Genomic DNA, 23,675 nt, shown 5'->3' on the forward strand with positions numbered 1-23,675 from the left:
GCCGGTGGCCAATAACTTGTCCACTGGCTACGTGATCTACATCCGCAAACGAGGCGTTGGAGTTGCAGAGGCCAGTCATTACTGTTGTTTATGAGCACGGCCAGCTGCCAGTGGCTAATTCAATTTAAATTCTCCGGTAGTCCCCAGTACCACTGGCCCATTGAAGTAACTTCTACTGATTTATCTCATTTTTTTCGTATTTTTATTGATCAATCGACGTTCTTACAGAAGAACTGGAGCGGCAGCCGGAAGCGCTTTATAAGCCAATGGAGAAGTGTAAGCCAGAGGAGCGGAGTAGGCCAAAGGAGAAGCGTAGGCCAAAGGAGCAGCAGCGTACTTGGCCACCACAGGAGCAGCCACGGGAGCAATCACAGGAGCAGCGGCAATTCCATTGTAGTTCCTGGCGATCACCTGGCTACTGGTGGCGGTCACAACTGGAGCGGGAGCAGCTACCACGGCAGCAGGAGCAGAGTAGGCCAGAGGAGCAGTGTATGCCAGGGGAGCACCCAGGAGTCCAGGCTTGGCAGCAGCGCAGGCGACGAGAGCGAGAACGACGACGGCCTGTGAATAAAATGCGATTAGTAAATAGGGCAGCGAGCAAAGATTCCAAACTTACGGATTTGAACATTTTGATTATGGATCTGGTGCTTTAGGTTCGAAAACTTGAACTTGTCTGATGCCGTCCAACACATTTCATACCACTATTTATACGCCGTATCGGGAGTGCTTCTGTGACCTCAGGCAATCGCATTCAGTGGCCACCAAGAGTTATTCCACATTCTGCAGTTAGCAGTGGGAAATCACATAAACTACGCAAAGTGCAAATGGTAAATGGTAAATGGTAACGGGAGACTGTCACCGCATTTAAATGAACTGAATGCGTGCGATCATTCGGGTATAAATATGCTCCACGCAGAGCAGTGGTATATCAAAAAGTTTATAGCCTTCCAAAGAAGCAAGACAACGAAATATTCCACCATGTTCAAATACGTACGTTCTTCAGAAAGGACCCCCAAAGGATTAAACTAATCAAGCTGATTTGTTCACAGGCCGTCGTCGTTCTCGCTCTCGTTGCCTGCGCTGCTGCCAAGCCTGGACTCCTGGGTGCTCCCCTGGCATACACTGCTCCTCTGGCTTACTCTGCTCCTCTGGCCTACTCTGCTCCTGCTGCCGTGGTAGCTGCTCCCGCTCCAGTTGTGACCGCCACCAGTAGCCAGGTGATCGCCAGGAACTACAATGGAATCGCCGCTGCTCCTGTGATTGCTCCCGTTGCTGCTCCACTGGTGGCCAAGTATGCGGCTGCTCCTCTGGCTGCTCCAGTAGTGGCCAAGTACGCGGCCGCTCCTCTGGCTGCACCTCTGGCCTACTCCTCGCCATTGGCTTACTCCGCACCACTGAGCTACGCCGCTGCTCCTGCACCATTTCTCATCTAAATGTTTACGCTGTGATTATCTAGGACGATAAATGAATATATATAAACGCTTATATCGATTATATGACCTCACAAAATTGCTGAAGTACTGGATCTTTGGAGTTGCAAAAAGCCATATACTTGTAGAATAACAGGGTATATGGGTCAAAACACTTACACTGCGTCTATTCATGCTTATTCTTAACCTTCTACCATGCGGACAGACGGACATGGCCAGATCGACTCGGATATTGATCCTGATCAAAAATGTATATACTGTATATGGTCGGAAACGCTTCCTTCTGCCTGTTACATACTTTTCAACGAATCTAGTGTACTCTTTTACTCCACGAGTAACGGGTATAAAATGTACAAGAGAGAACGCTATAGTAAAGTTATTCGACTATCAGATACCAGATAGAACAAAATTTACACAAATTATATGAAACAAAATTTTAAAATTTTTTTTTTCAATTTAGGCGGTTTGAGTGGGCGTATCAATCTTCAAAATACCTTGCCCTGCGCCTACTCCTCTAAAATCTTCATGCCCAATCCAAACGGTCTAGCTTAAATAGTTCCCAAGATCCCGCCGTTCATCCCAACTGTCCAAAGAAAAATATACATTCTGCTGTCCTTCAAGAGGCGGACATGGACAAATCAACTCGGCTGGTGATCCTGATCAGGAATATTTACTAGTTCTGTAACAATTTCGTAAGGCTCGGGTGAAAATGTGCGATATGGGTTATGTGGGTTGGTGGGTGGTCTTGGCCCGGATCCGCAGCATAGTTTCATTCTAACGACTATCGACATGACTGCGTGCTATGGGCAAGAAGAAAAGAGGGCGGCTAATCGCCATCCACGACACAGACAACGGACAGAACGATTCTTTTAAATTCATATAGTGTAAGATGTAAGATAGCCGAGGTAACAGATAGTTAAGTTCAGTCGTCGTTTGGCTGTTTTGAAAGGCATAAAACATAATAGAAGGCCCAGGAAAGCCTAATTATCAGTGAGAGTATCCTATAAACACATTCTGCATCGAATTCACAAAGTTCCATGCACACAAAACAAAGTGATATATCACATGTTATATTGCCAATTAATCTCACAATACCTTTGTTCTCAGTGGAATGTAAGACAGCCGAGGTAAAAGATATTTAAGTTCAGTCGTCGTTTGGCAGTTTGAAAGGCAGAAAACAAGGGAGAAAGCCCAGAAAAGCCTAATCATCAGTGAGAGTATCCTATAAACACATTCATTTTAAGAACGATTATATCTAGTATTAAACATGTTTAAAGCATGTAATATTTTTTTTAATATTGGTTAATGTTTATTTTTATTATTTAATGTAACAAAGTTTATGAGAAAAGACAACCCGACTACTTCTACTTTCAATGACTTATCCGCCTTTCCACAACTCTCGTTGTATTACCATTCATTTCGATTTCAACTCAGCAACTTATTTTCGACCATTCCTGCCATCAGACCTCCTGATCCTATCGATAGTTTCCTATCACACTGCCACCACCATCATTTTTGACATACATTTGTACATTTATATCGTTGCAAGTAATCACGTGTTCATAATTTAGAAGAGGATCTGCGCAGGAGCAAACGCGTAGTTGAGTGGTGCGGAGTTGGCCAAACGCGAGGATTAGGCCAATGTAGCAGCCAAAGGAGTAGCAGCGTACGTGGCCACCAGTAGAGCAGCAACGGGAGCAATCTCAGAAGCAGCATCGATGCCATTGTTGTTCCTAACGATAATCTGGCTACTGGTGGCGGTCTCAGCACAGGCGACTGGGGGTCCTTTCTAAAAAACGTATGTATTTGAACATGGTGAAATCAAAGACACTAGAATAAGAAGATGCGTAACGCCATACGATGGTTTGGCACACGATTTTTTCGGCGTGGCTCTAGAGGTGGCTCCAGGCTCTCTCGAGTTTTTGTTCAAGAGCGAGAGAGCGGAGAGCTCTACAGCAATTGACAGCAGACAACACTATGCGTGCCCACGTGTACTCACGCATTGTAAATTTGACAAAATATGCCCTTTACCATAGAAGTTCTTAGACTTTAAATATATATTATTTTTGATTAATTGGCACCCTGTGAAAAATTCTTGTTTGGCATTGCCCTAACGTTCTTATGTACAAAATATACCAAAATAAATTTCAAAAATTACTTTATATTACAATATTTGTCATTAGAGTATTTAGCTTGCGACGTGTGAAAAATTAATAAGGCAATGATTGTTGATTGCGTGTGTCCGCACTTTGTTCCTCAAGATATTACTTTTGCAATAAACAGTTCTCATATTTTTATTTATTTTATAAATTTGTATAGCTTAATAGACTCGGAATTCGGGAAACTGCATAGTGCCAAAGCAATGTATGGCCGTTACGGATCTTGTTATTCTAGTGTCTTTAGTGAAATATTTCGTTGTCTTGCTTCTTCGGAAGGCTTTGATATCCCACTGCTCTTCGTGGAGCATATTTATACCCGAATGTGCGCTCATTTAAATGCGTTGACAGTCTCCCGTTACCATTTACCATTTGCACTTTGCCGTAGTTTATGTGATTTCCCACTGCTGACTGCAGAAGGTGGAATAACTCTTGGTGGCCACTGAATTCGACTGCCTGAGGTCACAGACGCAGTCCCGATGCGGCGTATAAAGAGTGGTATGGAATGTGTTGTGCCGTGACAAGATCAAGTTTCCGAACCGAAAGCACCAGGTCCATAATCAAAATGTTAAGATCCGTAAGTTTGGAATCTTAGCTTTCTGTCCTATGTACTAATTGTATTTTATTCACAGGCCGTCCTTGCCTTGGCTATCGTGGCCTGCATCCCTGCCAAGCCTGGACTCCTTGGTGCGCGTTTGGCCTACACTGTTGACGTGGCTTACTCTCCTCCTCTGACTCACTCTGGTCCCGCTGTCGTGGTAGCTGCTCTCGCTCCAGGTGTGACCGCTGCCAGTAGTCAAGTTACTGTTCGGAACTACAATGGCATCGCTCTTGCTCTTGTGATTGCACCCGTGGCTGATCCACTTGTGGCCAAGTACGCGGCCGCTCCTATGGCTGCTCCGTGACCTACTCCTCGCCTTTGGCTTACTCCGCAGCACTGAGCTACGCCGCAGCTTCTGCATCGCTCCTTATCTAAATTACTAAGCTGTGATCACCTCGGAGACAACGATAATAAATGGAGAAATAATAAAACGTTATTCAATTGTACATTTTCTTTTAACACGTTTCAAATGAATATTTATTTCAATGAAAAATTGGCTCTGAACGTACACGAAAATGATTGCTAGAAAATTTCCCAGCATTGATAAACAATAATTCCGAGAATACACTCTAAGGACATCGAACAACTGATACTTTTCTTAATCACAGTCCTAATCTGTTGAATCTAAATTAACTGCCAATTTCAAAAGTAATGTAGTGATTCAGGAAATATTGGTGTTTCGCTAAATGATTACCGAAATACTTGAGTTGCGTCTACGTTTCTAAATAAAATTGTAAAACAAGCGATATTACAATTATACCCGTTACTCATTGGAAAGTATGTAACAGGCAGAAGGAAGCGTTTCCGTACCATATAAAGTATATATATTTTTGATCAGGATTAATAGTCGAGTCGATAAGCCATGTCCGTCTTTCCGTATGAACGTCGAGATCTCAGGAACTATAAAAGCTAGAAGGTTGAGATTTAGCATACAGATTCTAGAAACAAAGACTCAGTGCCACGACCACTCTAAAGCCCACAAACCGCACAAAACTGACACGTCCACATTTTTGAAAAATTATTGAATACATTTTCATAACCTATAAGTCGTTTAAATTTTTATCGATTTGCCAAAAAACTTCTTTCCACACCCACTCTAACGCCCCCAAGCCGCCATATCGGGCACGCCCACACTTTTGAACAGTTTTAAAATTTTGTTCTCATTTTATTTCCCAATATCTATAGATATTCCAGAAAAATGATTAATTTTCGCGGGTATCTGATAGTCGTTTTAGTCTTGTTTTTAGCTTTTATAGCTCCCGAGATATCGACATTCATCCGGACGAACATGTGTTACGTATTTCCAAACGAGTCTAGTATACCCTGTTATTCTACGAATATCGGGTTTTTTGCAACTCCAAAGATCCAGTAATTCAGCAATTTTGTGAGGTCATATAATCGATATAAGCGTTTATATATATTCATTTATCGTCCTAGATAATCACAGCGTAAACATTTAGATGAGAAATGGTGCAGGAGCAGCGGCGTAGCTCAGTGGTGCGGAGTAAGCCAATGGCGAGGAGTAGGCCAGAGGTGCAGCCAGAGGAGCGGCCGCGTACTTGGCCACTACTGGAGCAGCCAGAGGAGCAGCCGCATACTTGGCCACCAGTGGAGCAGCAACGGGAGCAATCACAGGAGCAGCGGCGATTCCATTGTAGTTCCTGGCGATCACCTGGCTACTGGTGGCGGTCACAACTGGAGCCGGAGCAGCTACCACGGCAGCAGGAGCAGAGTAGGCCAGAGGAGCAGAGTAAGCCAGAGGAGCAGTGTATGCCAGGGGAGCACCCAGGAGTCCAGGCTTGGCAGCAGCGCAGGCAACGAGAGCGAGAACGACGACGGCCTGTGAACAAATCAGCTTGATTAGTTTAATCCTTTGGGGGTCCTTTCTGAAGAACGTACGTATTTGAACATGGTGGAATATTTCGTTGTCTTGCTTCTTTGGAAGGCTAGAAACTGTTTGATATACCACTGCTCTGCGTGGAGCATATTTATACCCGAATGTGTGCTCTGACTCATGATCGCACGCATTCAGTTCATTTAAATGCGGTGACAGTCTCCCGTTACCATTTACCATTTACCATTTACCATTTGCACTTCGCGAGGTTTATGTGATTTCCCACTGCTAACTGCAGAATGTGGAATAACTCTTGGTGGCCATTGAATGCGATTGCCTGAGGTCACAGAAGCAGTCCCGATACGGCGTATAAATAGTGGTATGGAATGTGTTGGACGGCATCAGACAAGTTCAAGTTTTCGAACCTAAAGCACCAGATCCATAATCAAAATGTTCAAATCCGTAAGTTTGGAATCTTTGCTCGCTGCCCTATTTACTAATCGCATTTTATTCACAGGCCGTCGTCGTTCTCGCTCTCGTTGCCTGCGCTGCTGCCAAGCCTGGACTCCTGGGTGCTCCCCTGGCATACACTGCTCCTCTGGCCTACTCTGCTCCTGCTGCCGTGGTAGCTGCTCCCGCTCCAGTTGTGACCGCCACCAGTAGCCAGGTGATCGCCAGGAACTACAATGGAATCGCCGCTGCTCCTGTGATTGCTCCCGTTGCTGCTCCACTGGTGGCCAAGTACGCGGCTGCTCCTCTGGCTGCTCCAGTAGTGGCCAAGTACGCGGCCGCTCCTCTGGCTGCACCTCTGGCCTACTCCTCGCCATTGGCTTACTCCGCACCACTGAGCTACGCCGCTGCTCCTGCACCATTTCTCATCTAAATGTTTACGCTGTGATTATCTAGGACGATAAATGAATATATATAAACGCTTATATCGATTATATGACCTCACAAAATTGCTGAAGTACTGGATCTTTGGAGTTGCAAAAAGCCATATACTTGTAGAATAACAGGGTATATGGGTCAAAACACTTACACTGCGTCTATTCATGCTTATTCTTAACCTTCTACCATGCGGACAGACGGACATGGCCAGATCGACTCGGATATTGATCCTGATCAAAAATGTATATACTGTATATGGTCGGAAACGCTTCCTTCTGCCTGTTACATACTTTTCAACGAATCTAGTGTACTCTTTTACTCCACGAGTAACGGGTATAAAATTTACAAGAGAGAACGCTATATTAAAGTTATTCGACTATCAGATACCAGATAGAACAAAATTTACACAAATTATATGAAACAAAATTTAAAATTTTTTTTTTTTCAATTTAGGCGGTTTGAGTGGGCGTATCAATCTTCAAAATACCTTGCCCTGCGCCTACTCCTCTAAAATCTTCATGCCCAATCCAAACGGTCTAGCTTAAATAGTTCCCAAGATCCCGCCGTTCATCCCAACTGTCCAAAGAAAAATATACATTCTGCTGTCCTTCAAGAGGCGGACATGGACAAATCAACTCGGCTGGTGATCCTGATCAGGAATATTTACTAGTTCTGTAACAATTTCGTAAGGCTCGGGTGAAAATGTGCGATATGGGTTATGTGGGTTGGTGGGTGGTCTTGGCCCGGATCCGCAGCATAGTTTCATTCTAACGACTATCGACATGACTGCGTGCTATGGGCAAGAAGAAAAGAGGGCGGCTAATCGCCATCCACGACACAGACAACGGACAGAACGATTCTTTTAAATTCATATAGTGTAAGATGTAAGATAGCCGAGGCAACAGATAGTTAAGTTCAGTCGTCGTTTGGCTGTTTTGAAAGGCATAAAACATAATAGAAGGCCCAGGAAAGCCTAATTATCAGTGAGAGTAGCCTATAAACACATTCTGCATCGAATTCACAAAGTTCCATGCACACAAAACAAAGTGATATATCACATGTTATATTGCCAATTAATCTCACAATACCTTTGTTCTCAGTGGAATGTAAGACAGCCGAGGTAAAAGATATTTAAGTTCAGTCGTCGTTTGGCAGTTTGAAAGGCAGAAAACAAGGGAGAAAGCCCAGAAAAGCCTAATCATCAGTGAGAGTATCCTATAAACACATTCATTTTAAGAACGATTATATCTAGTATTAAACATGTTTAAAGCATGTAATATTTTTTTTAATATTGGTTAATGTTTATTTTTATTATTTAATGTAACAAAGTTTAAGAGAAAAGACAACCCGACTACTTCTACTTTCAATGACTTATCCGCCTTTCCACAACTCTCGTTGTATTACCATTCATTTCGATTTAAACTCATTTTCGATCATTCCTGCCATCACCCCTCCTGATCCTATCGATAGTTTCCTATCACACTGCCACCACCATCATTTTTGACATACATTTGTACATTTATTTCGTTGTAAGTAATCACGTGTTGATAATTTAGAAGAGGATCTGCGCAGGAACAAACGCGTAGTTGAGTGGTGCGGAGCTGGCCAAACGCGAGGATTAGGCCAATGTAGCAGCCAAAGGAGTAGCAGCGTACGTGGCCACCAGTAGAGCAGCAACGGGAGCAATCTCAGAAGCAGCATCGATGCCATTGTTGTTCCTAACGATAATCTGGCTACTGGTGGCGGTCTCAGCACAGGCGTCTGGGGGTCCTTTCTAAAAAACGTACGTATTTGAACATGGTGAAATCAAAGACACTAGAATAACAAGATGCGTAACGCCATACGATGTTTTGGCACACGATTTTTTCGCCGTGGCTCTAGAGGGTGCTCCAGGCTCTCTCGAGTTTTTGTTCAAGAGCGAGAGAGCGGAGAGCTCTACAGCAATTGACAGCAGACAACTCTATGCGAGCCCACGTGTACTCACGCATTGTAAATTTGACAAAATATGCCCTTTACCATAGAAGTTCTTAGACTTTAAATCTATATTATTTTATTAGATATATATTATATTATTATACTATATTATTTTTGATTAATTGGCACCCTGTGGAAAATTCTTGTTTTGCATTGCCCTAACGTTCTTATGTACAAAATATACCAAAATAAATTTCAAAAATTACTTTATATTACAATATTTGTCATTAGAGTATTTAGCTTGCGACGTGTGAAAAATTAATAAGGCAATGATTGTTGATTGCGTGTGTCCGCACTTTGTTCCTCAAGATATTACTTTTGCAATAAACAGTTCTCCTATTTTTATTTATTTTATAAATTTGTATAGCTTAATAGACTCGGAATTCGGGAAACTGCATAGTTCCAAAGCAATGTATGGCCGTTACGGATCTTGTTATTCTAGTGTCTTTAGTGAAATATTTCGTTGTCTTGCTTCTTCGGAAGGCTTTGATATCCCACTGCTCTTCGTGGAGCATATTTATACACGAATGTGCGCTTATTTAAATGCGTTGACAGTCTCCCGTTACCATTTACCATTTGCACTTTGCCGTAGTTTATGTGATTTCCCACTGCTGACTGCAGAAGGTGGAATAACTCTTGGTGGCCACTGAATTCGACTGCCTGAGGTCACAGACGCAGTCCCGATGCGGCGTATAAAGAGTGGTATGGAATGTGTTGTGCCGTGACAAGATCAAGTTTCCGAACCGAAAGCACCAGATCCATAAACAAAATGTTAAGATCCGTAAGTTTGGAATCTTAGCTTTCTGTCCTATGTACTAATTGTATTTTATTCACAGGCCGTCCTTGCCTTGGCTATCGTGGCCTGCATCCCTGCCAAGCCTGGACTCCTTGGTGCGCGTTTGGCCTACACTGTTGACGTGGCTTACTCTCCTCCTCTGACTCACTCTGGTCCCGCTGTCGTGGTAGCTGCTCTCGCTCCAGGTGTGACCGCTGCCAGTAGTCAAGTTACTGTTCGGAACTACAATGGCATCGCTCTTGCTCTTGTGATTGCACCCGTGGCTGATCCACTTGTGGCCAAGTACGCGGCCGCTCCTATGGCTGCTCCGTGACCTACTCCTCGCCTTTGGCTTACTCCGCAGCACTGAGCTACGCCGCAGCTTCTGCATCGCTCCTTATCTAAATTACTAAGCTGTGATCACCTCGGAGACAACGATAATAAATGGAGAAATAATAAAACGTTATTCAATTGTATATTCTCTTTTAACACGTTTCAAATGAATATTTATTTCAATGAAAAATTGGCTCTGAACGTACACGAAAATGATTGCTAGAAAAATTCCCAGCATTGATAAACAATAATTCCGAGAATACACTCTAAGGACATCGAACAACTGATACTTTTCTTAATCACAGTCCTAATCTGTTGAATCTAAATTAACTGCCAATTTCAAAAGTAATGTAGTGATTCAGGAAATATTGGTGTTTCGCTAAATGATTACCGAAATACTTGAGTTGCGTCTACGTTTCTAAATAAAATTGTAAAACAAGCGATATTACAATTATACCCGTTACTCGTTGGAAAGTATGTAACAGGCAGAAGGAAGCGTTTCCGTACCATATAAAGTATATATATTTTTGATCAGGATTAATAGTCGAGTCGATAAGCCATGTCCGTCTTTCCGTATGAACGTCGAGATCTCAGGAACTATAAAAGCTAGAAGGTTGAGATTTAGCATACAGATTCTAGAAACAAAGACTCAGTGCCACGACCACTCTAAAGCCCACAAACCGCACAAAACTGACACGTCCACATTTTTGAAAAATTATTGAATACATTTTCATAACCTATAAGTCGTTTAAATTTTTATCGATTTGCCAAAAAACTTCTTTCCACACCCACTCTAACGCCCCCAAGCCGCCATATCGGGCACGCCCACACTTTTGAACAGTTTTAAAATTTTGTTCTCATTTTATTTCCCAATATCTATAGATATTCCAGAAAAATGATTAATTTTCGCGGGTATCTGATAGTCGTTTTAGTCTTGTTTTTAGCTTTTATAGCTCCCGAGATATCGACATTCATCCGGACGAACATGTGTTACGTATTTCCAAACGAGTCTAGTATACCCTGTTATTCTACGAATATCGGGTTTTTTGCAACTCCAAAGATCCAGTAATTCAGCAATTTTGTGAGGTCATATAATCGATATAAGCGTTCATTTTTAATATATTTATCGTCCTAGATAATCACAGCATACAAATTTAAATGAGAAATGGTGTGGGAGCAGCGGCGTAGCTCAGTGGTGCGGAGTAAGCCAATGGCGAGGAGTAGGCCAGTGGTGCAGCAAGAGGAGCGGCCGCGTACTTGGCCACTACTGGAGCAGCCAAAGGAGCAGCAACGGGAGCAATCACAGGAGCAGCGGCGATTCCATTGTAGTTCCTGGCGATCACCTGGCTACTGGTGGCGGTCACAACTGGAGCGGGAGCAGCTACCACGGCAGCAGGAGCAGAGTAGGCCAGAGGAGCAGTGTATGCCAGGGGAGCACCCAGGAGTCCAGGCTTGGCAGCAGCGCAGGCGACGAGAGCGAGAACGACGACGGCCTGTGAACAAATCAGCTTGATTAGTTTAATCCTTTGGGGGTCCTTTCTGAAGAACGTACGTATTTGAACATGGTGGAATATTTCGTTGTCTTGCTTCTTTGGAAGGCTAGAAACTGTTTGATATACCACTGCTCTGCTTGGAGCATATTTATACCCGAATGTGTGCTCTGACTCATGATCGCACGCATTCAGTTCATTTAAATGCGGTGACAGTCTCTCGTTACCATTTACCATTTACCATTTACCATTTGCACTTCGCGAGGTTTATGTGATTTCCCACTGCTAACTGCAGAATGTGGAATAACTCTTGGTGGCCATTGAATGCGATTGCCTGAGGTCACAGAAGCAGTCCCGATACGGCGTATAAATAGTGGTATGGAATGTGTTGGACGGCATCAGACAAGTTCAAGTTTTCGAACCTAAAGCACCAGATCCATAATCAAAATGTTCAAATCCGTAAGTTTGGAATCTTTGCTCGCTGCCCTATTTACTAATCGCATTTTATTCACAGGCCGTCGTCGTTCTCGCTCTCGTCGCCTGCGCTGCTGCCAAGCCTGGACTCCTGGGTGCTCCCCTGGCATACACTGCTCCTCTGGCTTACTCTGCTCCTCTGGCCTACTCTGCTCCTGCTGCCGTGGTAGCTGCTCCCGCTCCAGTTGTGACCGCCACCAGTAGCCAGGTGATCGCCAGGAACTACAATGGAATCGCCGCTGCTCCTGTGATTGCTCCCGTTGCTGCTCCACTGGTGGCCAAGTACGCGGCTGCTCCTCTGGCTGCTCCAGTAGTGGCCAAGTACGCGGCCGCTCCTCTGGCTGCACCTCTGGCCTACTCCTCGCCATTGGCTTACTCCGCACCACTGAGCTACGCCGCTGCTCCTGCACCATTTCTCATCTAAATGTTTACGCTGTGATTATCTAGGACGATAAATGAATATATATAAACGCTTATATCGATTATATGACCTCACAAAATTGCTGAAGTACTGGATCTTTGGAGGTGCAAAAAGCCATATACTTGTAGAATAACAGGGTATATGGGTCAAAACACTTGCACTGCGTCTATTCATGCTTATTCTTAACCTTCTACCATGCGGACAGACGGACATGGCCAGATCGACTCGGATATTGATCCTGATCAAAAATGTATATACTGTATATGGTCGGAAACGCTTCCTTCTGCCTGTTACATACTTTTCAACGAATCTAGTGTACTCTTTTACTCTACGAGTAACGGGTATAAAATGTACAAGAGAGAACGCTATAGTAAAGTTATTCGACTATCAGATACCAGATACCACTAGTGGGAGTGGGAGATAAAACAAAATTTACACAAATTATATGAAACAAAATTTTAAATTTTTTTTATTCAATTTAGGCGGTTTGAGTGGGCGTATCAATCTTCAAAATACCTTGCCCTGCGCCTACTCCTCTAAAATCTTCATGCCCAATCCAAACGGTCTAGCTTAAATAGTTCCCAAGATCCCGCCGTTCATCCCAACTGTCCAAAGAAAAATATACATTCTGCTGTCCTTCAAGAGGCGGACATGGACAAATCAACTCGGCTGGTGATCCTGATCAGGAATATTTACTAGTTCTGTAACAATTTCGTAAGGCTCGGGTGAAAATGTGCGATATGGGTTATGTGGGTTGGTGGGTGGTCTTGGCCCGGATCCGCAGCATAGTTTCATTCTAACGACTATCGACATGACTGCGTGCTATGGGCAAGAAGAAAAGAGGGCGGCTAATCGCCATCCACGACACAGACAAGGGACAGAAAGATTCTTTTAAATTCATATAGTGCCCGCCCTGCATTGGCCACTCTATACCTAAGACCCAAAAAGGATCCTCATCCAGAATGGCCCCTTAAAGTTATTAACCGCGGCTCACAGAGCATACATCCTAGTCAGAGGTAAACATTTAAAGACTTCAAAACATAATTTGTATGTTTAACAGCGAGAATACATGCTAATAACAATTTAAGTAAACGTAAAAATCTCGAGTTTTTACTAAACTTAAATGATAGATTATTGTGCTTATTATTATAGTAAAGAATAATTTTTGTGGAAAAATAATTAAATTCGGAAATAAGTAAGAAAACAACTTGGAACCTGACGTTGACGCTTTTAATTACTTCTTGCTAGCTGTTCAGTTCGATCGACTAGGAATTTTGAACCCTACATAAATCCAATGAAGCTTCAACTGCATCCGCTTCCAATTAGTTATACGATATTGGGCGCCGAGTCTGCATAATGCTAACACGCAGTTTGGGATGGCTAAAATCCTTTATGTTCTTTACACTACCCTTTTCTCAAACCCTTTTTCTGATCCCACGCCATTCTGCTGGACAACCAGCTCTGTTGCCTCTTTCAGTCCGAAATTCCTGACCCCAAGAATTCTTCTTTTGCTCCGATTCCAGTTTTAGAAACCAGACACACAACCAGATGGCGGCCCAAAACCTTCTTTCCCCCTATATGGCACTGCACCAACTTCAGCTTTTACCTTTTATCCACTTTTTCTAGAATATAGTACCTTTTACTCTAGGGGCAACCGTTATGAAACAGTATGAAAAAGGATTTTTTCTCATGTATAACATATATTTTACAAGTGCAATAAAAACCTTTTTAAACAGGCAACCAAACACAAATTGGGCCATCAGTTCTAAGACAGGTTGATTCTGCCAAATCTGTGGCTCCTATCGGTCACAGGTCAGCTTTGACCTTGACATAATTTCGAAGGTCTGTACTCAAAGCAGAAAAATAAAATAAACCTATAATACAAATCAATTTCGCACAATTTAATGTAACAAACATTGGACTGCAGCAACTGCCGCTGAGCTGACAATAATTTTTATGACCATTACGTGACCTGCGTTCGAATTTTTCAAATGTCCCCCCATCAGCATGTTGTGGATTTCGACGCTCTTAGTATGCCAGCGGTAAATCCAATTAGCGAAGCCCAAAAAAGTGGGAGAACTTGGAGTTCGTTTGATTTTTTTTATTACTTTTAAAGTTTTCTAAAGAAGAACAGGAGCTGATGGCAGGGCACTGTATGCCAAAGGCGAGGTGTAAGCCAAGGGAGAAGAGTAGGCCAAAGGAGCAGCAGCGTACTTGGCCACTACTGGAGCAGCCAAAGGAGCAGCAACGGGAGCAATCACAGGAGCAGCGGCGATTCCATTGTAGTTCCTGGCGATCACCTGGCTACTGGTGGCGGTCACAACTGGAGCGGGAGCAGCTACCACGGCAGCAGGAGCAGAGTAGGCCAGAGGAGCAGAGTAAGCCAGAGGAGCAGTGTATGCCAGGGGAGCACCCAGGAGTCCAGGCTTGGCAGCAGCGCAGGCAACGAGAGCAAGAACGACGACGGCCTGTGAATAAAATGCGATTAGTAAATAGGGCAGCGAGCAAAGATTCCAAACTTACGGATTTGAACATTTTGATTATGGATCTGGTGCTTTAGGTTCGAAAACTTGAACTTGTCTGATGCCGTCCAACACATTTCATACCACTATTTATACGCCGTATCGGGACTGCTTCTGTGACCTCAGGCAATCGCATTCAGTGGCCACCAAGAGTTATTCCACATTCTGCAGTTAGCAGTGGGAAATCACATAAACTACGCAAAGTGCAAATGGTAAATGGTAAATGGTAACGGGAGACTGTCATCGCATTTAAATGAACTGAATGCGTGCGATCATGAGTCAGAGCACACATTCGGGTATAAATATGCTCCACGCAGAGCAGTGGTATATCAAACAGTTTCTAGCCTTCCAAAGAAGCAAGACAACGAAATATTCCACCATGTTCAAATACGTACGTTCTTCAGAAAGGACCCCCAGGGTTAAACTAATCAAGCTGATTTGTTCACAGGCCGTCGTCGTTCTCGCTCTCGTTGCCTGCGCTGCTGCCAAGCCTGGACTCCTGGGTGCTCCCCTGGCATACACTGCTCCTCTGGCTTACTCTGCTCCTCTGGCCTACTCTGCTCCTGCTGCCGTGGTAGCTGCTCCGGCTCCAGTTGTGACCGCCACCAGTAGCCAGGTGATCGCCAGGAACTACAATGGAATCGCCGCTGCTCCTGTGATTGCTCCCGTTGCTGCTCCACTGGTGGCCAAGTACGCGGCTGCTCCTTTGGCTGCTCCAGTAGTGGCCAAGTACGCGGCCGCTCCTCTTGCTGCACCACTGGCCTACTCCTCGCCATTGGCTTACTCCGCACCACTGAGCTACGCCGCTGCTCCCACACCATTTCTCATTTAAATTTGTATGCTGTGATTATCTAGGACGATAAATATATTAAAAATGAACGCTTATATCGATTATATGACCTCACAAAATTGCTGAATTACTGGATCTTTGGAGTTGCAAAAAACCCGATATTCGTAGAATAACAGGGTACACTAGACTCGTTTGGAAATACGTAACACATGTTCGTCCGAATGAATGTCGATATCTCGGGAGCTATAAAAGCTAAAAACAAGACTAAAACGACTATCAGATACCCGCGAAAATTAATCATTTTTCTGGAATATCTATAGATATTGGGAAATAAAATGAGAACAAAATTTTAAAACTGTTCAAAAGTGTGGGCGTGCCCGATATGGCGGCTTGGGGGCGTTAGAGTGGGTGTGGAAAGAAGTTTTTTGGCAAATCGATAAAAATTTAAGCGACTTATAGGTTATGAAAATGTATTCAATAATTTTTCAAAAATGTGGACGTGTCAGTTTTGTGCGGTTTGTGGGCTTTAGAGTGGTCGTGGCACTGAGTCTTTGTTTCTACAATCTGTATGCTAAATCTCAACCTTCTAGCTTTTATAGTTCCTGAGATCTCGACGTCCATACGGAAAGACGGACATGACTTATCGACTCGACTATTAATCCTGATCAAAAATATATATACTTTATATGGTACGGAAACGCTTCCTTCTGCCTGTTACATACTTTCCAATGAGTAACGGGTACAATTGTAATATCGCTTGTTTTACAATTTTATTTAGAAACGTAGACGCAACTCAAGTATTTCGGTAATCATTTAGCGAAACACCAATATTTCCTGAATCACTACATTACTTTTGAAACTGGCAGTTAATTTAGATTCAACAGATTAGGACTGTGATTAAGAAAAGTATCAGTTGTTCGATGTCCTTAGAGTGTATTCTCGGAATTATTGTTTATCAATGCTGGGAAATTTTCTAGCAATCATTTTCGTGTACGTTCAGAGCCAATTTTTCATTGAAATAAATATTCATTTGAAACGTGTTAAAAGAGAATATACAATTGAATAACGTTTTATTATTTCTCCATTTATTATCGTTGTCTCCGAGGTGATCACAGCTTAGTAATTTAGATAAGGAGCGATGCAGAAGCTGCGGCGTAGCTCAGTGCTGCGGAGTAAGCCAAAGGCGATGAGTAGGTCACGGAGCAGCCATAGGAGCGGCCGTGTACTTGGCCACAAGTGGATCAGCCACGGGAGCAATCACAAGAGCATGAGCGATGCCATTGTAGTTCCGAACAGTAACTTGACTACTGGCAGCGGTCACACCTGGAGCGAGAGCAGCTACCACGACAGCGGGACCAGAGTGAGTCAGAGGAGGAGAGTAAGCCACGTCAACAGTGTAGGCCAAAGGCGCACCAAGGAGTCCAGGCTTGGCAGGGATGCAGGCCACGATAGCCAAGGCAAGGACGGCCTGTGAATAAAATACAATTAGTACATAGGACAGAAAGCTAAGATTCCAAACTTACGGATCTTAACATTTTGTTTATGGATCTGGTGCTTTCGGTTCGGAAACTTGATCTTGTCACGGCACAACACATTCCATACCACTCTTTATACGCCGCATCGGGACTGCGTCTGTGACCTCAGGCAGTCGAATTCAGTGGCCACCAAGAGTTATTCCACCTTCTGCAGTCAGCAGTGGGAAATCACATAAACTACGGCAAAGTGCAAATGGTAAATGGTAACGGGAGACTGTCAACGCATTTAAATAAGCGCACATTCGTGTATAAATATGCTCCACGAAGAGCAGTGGGATATCAAAGCCTTCCGAAGAAGCAAGACAACAAAATATTTCACCAAAGACACTAGAATAACAAGATCCGTAACGGCCATACATTGCTTTGGCACTATGCAGTTTCCCGAATTCCGAGTCTATTAAGCTATACAAATTTATAAAATAAATAAAAATATGAGAACTGTTTATTGCAAAAGTAATATCTTGAGGAACAAAGTGCGGACACACGCAATCAACAATCATTGCCTTATTAATTTTTCACACGTCGCAAGCTAAATACTCTAATGACAAATATTGTAATATAAAGTAATTTTTGAAATTTATTTTGGTATATTTTGTACATAAGAACGTTAGGGCAATGCAAAACAAGTATTTTCCACAGGGTGCCAATTAATCAAAAATAATATAGTATAATAATATAATATATATATAATAAAATAATATAGATTTAAAGTCTAAGAACTTCTATGGCAAAGGGCATATTTTGTCAAATTTACAATGCGTGAGTACACGTGGGCACGCATAGAGTTGTCTGCTGTCAATTGCTGTAGAGCTCTCCGCTCTCTCGCTCTTGAACAAAAACTCGAGAGAGCCTGGAGCACCCTCTAGAGCCACGGCGAAAAAATCGTGTGCCAAAACATCGTATGGCGTTACGCATCTTGTTATTCTAGTGTCTTTGATTTCACCATGTTCAAATACGTACGTTTTTTAGAAAGGACCCCCAGACGCCTGCGCTGAGACCGCCACCAGTAGCCAGATTATCGTTAGGAACAACAATGGCATCGATGCTGCTTCTGAGATTGCTCCCGTTGCTGCTCTACTGGTGACCAAGTACGCTGCTACTCCTTTGGCTGCTACATTGGCCTAATCCTCGCGTTTGGCCAGCTCCGCACCACTCAACTAAGCGTTTGCTCCTGCGCAGATCCTCTTTTAAATTATCAACACGTGATTACTTACAACGAAATAAATGTACAAATGTATGTCAAAAATGATGGTGGTGGCAGTGTGATAGGAAACTATCGATAGGATCAGGAGGTCTGATGGCAGGAATGATCGAAAATAAGTTGCTGAGTTGAAACCGAAATGAATGGTAATACAACGAGAGTTGTGGAAAGGTGGATAAGTCATTGAAAGTAGAAGTAGTCGGGTTGTCTTTTCTCTTAAACTTTGTTACATTAAATAATAAAAATAAACATTAACCAATATTAAAAAAAATATTACATGCTTTAAACATGTTTAATACTAGATATAATCGTTCTTAAAATGAATGTGTTTATAGGATACTCTCACTGATGATTAGGCTTTCCTGGGCTTTGTCCCTTGTTTTCTGCCTTTCAAACTGTCAAACGCCGACTGAACTTAAATATCTTTTACCCCGGCTATCTTACATTCCACTGAGAACAAAGATATTGTGCGATTAATTGGCAATATAACATGTGATATATTATTTTTTCTGTGTGCATTGAACTTTGTGGATTCAATGCAGAATATTTTGGTAGAAACAAATTTGTTTAAAACATAGATACCAATAGCCAATCGTCTATGAGAAAATACATTTTCTGTCATTTTTTTCAGCGTGATCCAAGCACTTTCTTCGTGGGCACATGGTTTTCGTAGTTTCGGCTCTCGGCTTATCTAAAACGCTTTCATGGCGCATTTCATGCATTGATGCACAATTTAAATAGCCATTTTTGGGTTCCCGCGTTCAGATAGGAGTTGGCAGTGCCTTGCCAGCTGCCAGAAGCCAAAAGAAGAGCCGGAAAAATCCCCGGCATATATGTTATCGCCTGCCACGGGCTGGAAATCCCCACATCCTCAAGGATTTGCGCGTTGGCGCTTCTTTTCCTTTTTCGGTGGCCGCGTTTCGTCTTCATGTGCTGCCTTTAATTTGATTACTTACAGCTGGTGATTACCGAAACAGGAAAAGCAATAATTCCGAAGCTCAACAAACCCGCTGTATAATGAAGTTTACACACCAGGTCACCAAGTCACGCTACGACCAACAAATCTGCAACTGCAAGCAACAAAAATATTTGCGAAAAGTGTTAGGAAAAAGTGTAAACGCGACTTTTGCGTTCTCTCGTCTAAATAATTAAAAGTTCGCCCTTGCCCAACGTCCACGCCCCTTTTTTTGCCGACTGCCTTTTTGGTTGCCATTTTGTAATTGCTGTTAATGGCAAAAACAAGCAAAATGCTACACAACCTCGACTGTGGAAATCCGGGAGCGAAAAGGCTCCCAACTTACACGAAATTTGCATTAAAAAACCAGTGCTTGTAGAGTAGCGGGCTTACAAATATGTTTTTATTTACCGCACCGAATGCGTAAACACCCTTAATAAGCATTACTGCAATGAGAGCCATCACTTAATCCATAGTAAGTAGTATTCAGGTTTCAACATTCTACGTTTCAGTTTGTATAACAACTTGAATAAGTATAAAAATATATAAAATAGTGAAAAAGGTGTATAAGCTAACTTCTGCTCAGTTTCTGAAAATCAAGAAGAAATTTCAGTTGCATCTCATATATTTATTGATAGAAAAAATATCTTTCGATAGAGTATTTTAAAACTGTGTGGCTGGCGCCAAGACGAACTTACTACATTCGGATTCAAAAATTTGTTACCCTGCATCCAACTGGGCCAGAGCCCAGTTACCAAACTTTATGAGTTCTCCATGCCATTTTCAGTTGCCTTCTGCTGTTTGTTTGTCAGGCGGCATATGTATGTATGTTTTCTGCTGGCTGGTAATTTTGTTTGCCGACAAGGCGCAAAATGGTTGAATAATGGCCAGCGACATTTCGCTTTATGTTTGACTTGGCTGCAACAAGAAATGTGATGCAGGATGCGACGGAACGAGGCACCACCAGTACAAGAGCCAACAAATGTTTGCTAAGATTATTTCCTTGTTGCTCCTTAATTTGATTATGAAAAAGGATTACTCGGGCGGGCAGTGAGGAAACACATCCCTCATCCAATTATATTCTTTCCTCATTTGAACTTAGATAATGTAATATTTTTTGAACATTTCAAACACAACTAATTCAAGATGTTTTAATGTCGTGGCATACGTTTCTGATACTTCCCAAATTGAATACATGCTGGCCCCTCGAAAATTCCTGCCAAGCTCTCAGACTTGGCTAATGATCTAGAACCACAGCCAAACCAAGAGGCCTAATTCCCCGAAAACGGAGCGAATAGCTGGCCATTGTGCGCCTATCTATATGGCTAATTATGCTAAACAAATTATGGAATATGATTAATAGAGAGCACGGCCTGGCAATTAACTTTTTGCGATAAATAAACCCGAATTTATACGTAAGTCTGAATTAATGCTCGCTGGTATTGCGGGCAGATTTATTGGTCCCGCCCACATTTGGCGCCCCTAGGGTTCGTTCTGCAGAACGGATTTGTCCTGCGATTTAACAATTCACGTAGTGACATTTGCATTTTTGATTGCCTCAATATTTCTTGCACTGCTTTGTTTTTGCTTATGGCCATCGCCATCGCACCGTTGTAGGTGTTCCACCCCCCAAAAAAAATGTGGGCAAAAAAGTTTAAGGCCAAGAAACGTGTCGTGTAAATTAAACAGGTTTGGGTTTTAGTGGGGAGTTTTTCGGTTTAAAAAATGATACTCCAAAGGTCAGCGAGGCTTTAAAATGTTGTGCAAGTCATTTATATACAGCTACCTTATTTTTTAGCTGGGCGTGACAATGTCTAATTATGCCGTATTGTGGGCGGCTCAGCTGTTTTTTACTTGGGAGTCAACGACATTTACTTGATTCGTCCGCGGTTCATTCACGCCACCGAGGAATATATTTCAATCTGCGGGATTAAAGGCTAAGCAAAAGTTCGAGGGACCAGCACAAAGAGCCGATGTATTATATTTCCAGGCAATTGTTTATGAGCCCTTCTTCTTCTCTTGGTTGGGCATGGCATGGGGACATTATTTTTTCGGTGGGAAGAATCGTGCCAAAGTGGCGGCAAACATAAAAACAAAAGAAAACGGAACGACGAACCCCAAGCGCCGTGGAAAACTCCTACACGCACTCCTCTAAGGGATTCAGGACTCAGGACCCGAGGAGTGACGCGTTTGGCGCTGCACCAGCACTTAACCTTGGCGGAACACCGAGGACACGGCACTCGAGGTATGAATTAAATCCTGACACGAATCCTGTCCACAAAGATATCTAACATATAGACGAGGCTTCGTTTCTCTGTGGAAACTTTAACCTAAAAGCCTGGCAGGACGAAGTTGGCTCTCTTTCGAGGGACAGGAAGCTTTGTCCTGCGACTTCCATTCAGCACTTCTCTTTGGCGAGAGCTTTCAGGATGAAGAGAAGTAATGTTAAGAGAGTGTAAGAGAGGAGGTCTGAAAACATGTTTGTTGGGATATCTCCGAAGGGCAAGTGTTGCAAACTGCTGCATATTTTTAAATCAGAAATAATAAAATAATAATAATAATAAATAAAGAAGAAATAATAATAATAATAAAACTGTTGCCAGCAGTATTATTACATAATTATTGATATATTATATGTAAAAAGATTTGTTGCCAACTTGCAATTAACATTTTTTCTTGGTCATTTCTACTCCAACTGATGATTGTCCGTAAAAAGGTTTAGTTTCTGCAGCATATTATCCGCCTCACTCGTATACACCTGGATAATTCCTGGGAAATGCCTTGTCCACGTAGAAGACATATTTCCTATGGCGCTCTGGAGAAAGAACGCTTGATACTGTGAAAGTTCATATCGCATTGGAGGATACATTTTCCAAACGTCCTTTGCATGGGAGATAAGATCCTTGTTCCTAGGAACTTAACTACGATTTTTTCATTGGCTAGGCGTGATAATATCCATTTCTTGATGGTCCATGTTGCTGATTCTACTGGACAGTGATCAAATGCAACATCTTCATAATGCAGAATCTGGGGCTTCGACATTATCCTTAAAATTGGATTCTCTCTATCACTTTGGGGCCAGTTGATCTCCTCCAATTCTAACCACTTCCTTCTAATTATTCTTTCGAAATCAGTTTTGAAAATATTCTTTTTTTCGCCGGAATCGGAATTTGCCATGCACCACAAGGACCATACAGCTTATGTCGGCTTTATCAGATCCCACTTAGATGTTTAGTTCTTAATGATTTCGTTTTGATATTTGTACAATGTTGTATACCCTTACAGAAGGAATGTTGCTTTCAGCCATAAGCTTGTAAAGCTGACATTTGCATGTGCATAGATACATAATATACATAATATGTACATATGTACAGATATTCCGTGCACACACTGTCTCATAACAGCCAGCTTTCGTAAGCCAGCGGCACTAATGCATACTTTTGGTTGCTGATTGTGGCGAGCCATACAAAAAGCGATCAAAAATTAAAAACTTTTCGGGTAACTCACTGGAGCACTAACACAATGGCAGGGGAAAATGCGCACGGCTTTTGATTTGGCCACTCTCTTTCTTTTACCGTTTGTCTTCGGCTAACACACACACACACATACCCTTACACATCCTTACGCCGAGGAAAATGGAGAAATAGTCAGGTAGTTAAAACTTTTAAATTGAGGGCGGGGATCATTTGTGATTTCTGCCGTCTGGGCACTGCACAAATAAAAGGAAAGGAGCCGGAATGTGGGAAAATCCTGGAAAGTTACAGTCACGGCAGAAGCGCTCTGTCACTGCTCATTTGTTGCTAATAATTATAAAAGTTTTCCCCAATCCCCCGAGTGACGTAAGTGCGACAGGAAATATATAGAAAAACACTTGCCAGACTATCTGTCTGTGGGCTGATGCTGATAGAAAAAGGACCCGAAACTTTTGACAATTGTTTAGTTTACAGGATGTGCTCGACAATGTTTGCCGAGTCCTTTTTAGAACTGGCATTTAGCTCAGATTTCGCAGCGCATGGCGAATAGTTTGCAGTCGCGGCTCGGCCTAAAAGCATGCAGTATTAAATTTTTATTTGCTTACTTCATAACAATAGTGAGGGCTGTGCCACTCCCCCTTTTATAAGTCATTTGGTTCGGGCACTTGGAGCTCAGCCAGAATCCTCGGATGGCAAACAGGCCGAACAAAGCAAGCGCCAAATTGCCCTAAAAGCCTTTTCAAGTCAAAAGTTTTGCCTGTTTGCGCATAATTATTTAGCCGTGACATAAACAAAAAATCACAAAGCTGCTCGGATGGCAAAG

At 42.7% G+C, this 23,675-nt stretch overlaps 7 protein-coding genes and 3 pseudogenes across 7 annotated transcripts; 5 read left to right on the top strand and 5 right to left on the bottom strand.

Moving 5' to 3' along the window:
• Window positions 1–222: 222 nt before the first annotated feature.
• Window positions 223–871, bottom strand: LOC117139374 (cuticle protein 38-like). Its single transcript, XM_033301623.1, has 2 exons — window positions 617–871; window positions 223–561 (listed from the first exon to the last, which is right to left on the bottom strand). Exons 1-2 carry the CDS (start codon window positions 626–628, stop codon window positions 223–225), a joined length of 351 nt encoding a protein of 116 aa, XP_033157514.1. The 5' UTR covers window positions 629–871.
• Window positions 872–948: 77 nt separating this feature from the next.
• On the top strand, window positions 949–6,940 carry LOC117139334 (cuticle protein 38-like). The gene is given in 5 exon segments (XM_033301581.1): window positions 949–990; window positions 1,050–1,424; window positions 6,399–6,425; window positions 6,427–6,483; window positions 6,539–6,940. Coding segments are annotated over 5 exon segments (837 nt in total). The 5' UTR covers window positions 949–978; the 3' UTR covers window positions 6,905–6,940.
• LOC117139368 lies at window positions 2,948–4,623 on the top strand (annotated as a pseudogene).
• LOC117139362 (cuticle protein 70, isoforms A and B-like) lies at window positions 5,552–6,147 on the bottom strand. Its single transcript, XM_033301614.1, has 2 exons — window positions 6,087–6,147; window positions 5,552–6,027 (listed from the first exon to the last, which is right to left on the bottom strand). Exons 1-2 carry the CDS (start codon window positions 6,096–6,098, stop codon window positions 5,644–5,646), a joined length of 396 nt encoding a protein of 131 aa, XP_033157505.1. The 5' UTR covers window positions 6,099–6,147; the 3' UTR covers window positions 5,552–5,643.
• Window positions 6,941–8,387: 1,447 nt separating the features above from the next.
• Window positions 8,388–10,124, top strand: LOC117139366 (annotated as a pseudogene).
• Window positions 10,125–11,068: 944 nt separating this feature from the next.
• On the bottom strand, window positions 11,069–11,608 carry LOC117139375 (cuticle protein 38-like). Its single transcript, XM_033301624.1, has 2 exons — window positions 11,544–11,608; window positions 11,069–11,484 (listed from the first exon to the last, which is right to left on the bottom strand). Exons 1-2 carry the CDS (start codon window positions 11,553–11,555, stop codon window positions 11,146–11,148), a joined length of 351 nt encoding a protein of 116 aa, XP_033157515.1. The 5' UTR covers window positions 11,556–11,608; the 3' UTR covers window positions 11,069–11,145.
• A 108-nt stretch (window positions 11,609–11,716) lies between these two features.
• LOC117139371 (cuticle protein 70, isoforms A and B-like) lies at window positions 11,717–12,415 on the top strand. The gene is made up of 2 exons (XM_033301619.1): window positions 11,717–11,940; window positions 11,996–12,415. Exons 1-2 carry the CDS (start codon window positions 11,929–11,931, stop codon window positions 12,377–12,379), a joined length of 396 nt encoding a protein of 131 aa, XP_033157510.1. The 5' UTR covers window positions 11,717–11,928; the 3' UTR covers window positions 12,380–12,415.
• Window positions 12,416–14,496: 2,081 nt separating this feature from the next.
• Window positions 14,497–15,011, bottom strand: LOC117139372 (cuticle protein 16.5). Its single transcript, XM_033301620.1, has 2 exons — window positions 14,900–15,011; window positions 14,497–14,844 (listed from the first exon to the last, which is right to left on the bottom strand). The coding sequence occupies exons 1-2, from the start codon at window positions 14,909–14,911 to the stop codon at window positions 14,497–14,499; spliced, it is 360 nt and encodes a 119-aa protein (XP_033157511.1). The 5' UTR covers window positions 14,912–15,011.
• Window positions 15,012–15,086: 75 nt separating this feature from the next.
• Window positions 15,087–15,807, top strand: LOC117139365 (cuticle protein 67-like). Its single transcript, XM_033301618.1, has 2 exons — window positions 15,087–15,289; window positions 15,347–15,807. Exons 1-2 carry the CDS (start codon window positions 15,161–15,163, stop codon window positions 15,728–15,730), a joined length of 513 nt encoding a protein of 170 aa, XP_033157509.1. The 5' UTR covers window positions 15,087–15,160; the 3' UTR covers window positions 15,731–15,807.
• A 944-nt stretch (window positions 15,808–16,751) lies between these two features.
• Window positions 16,752–18,485, bottom strand: LOC117139367 (annotated as a pseudogene).
• Between the last annotated feature and the right edge of the window lie 5,190 nt (window positions 18,486–23,675).

This window comes from Drosophila mauritiana, chromosome 3L (assembly GCF_004382145.1).
Source record: "Drosophila mauritiana strain mau12 chromosome 3L, ASM438214v1, whole genome shotgun sequence".
Classification (NCBI taxonomy): Eukaryota; Metazoa; Arthropoda; class Insecta; order Diptera; family Drosophilidae; genus Drosophila; species Drosophila mauritiana.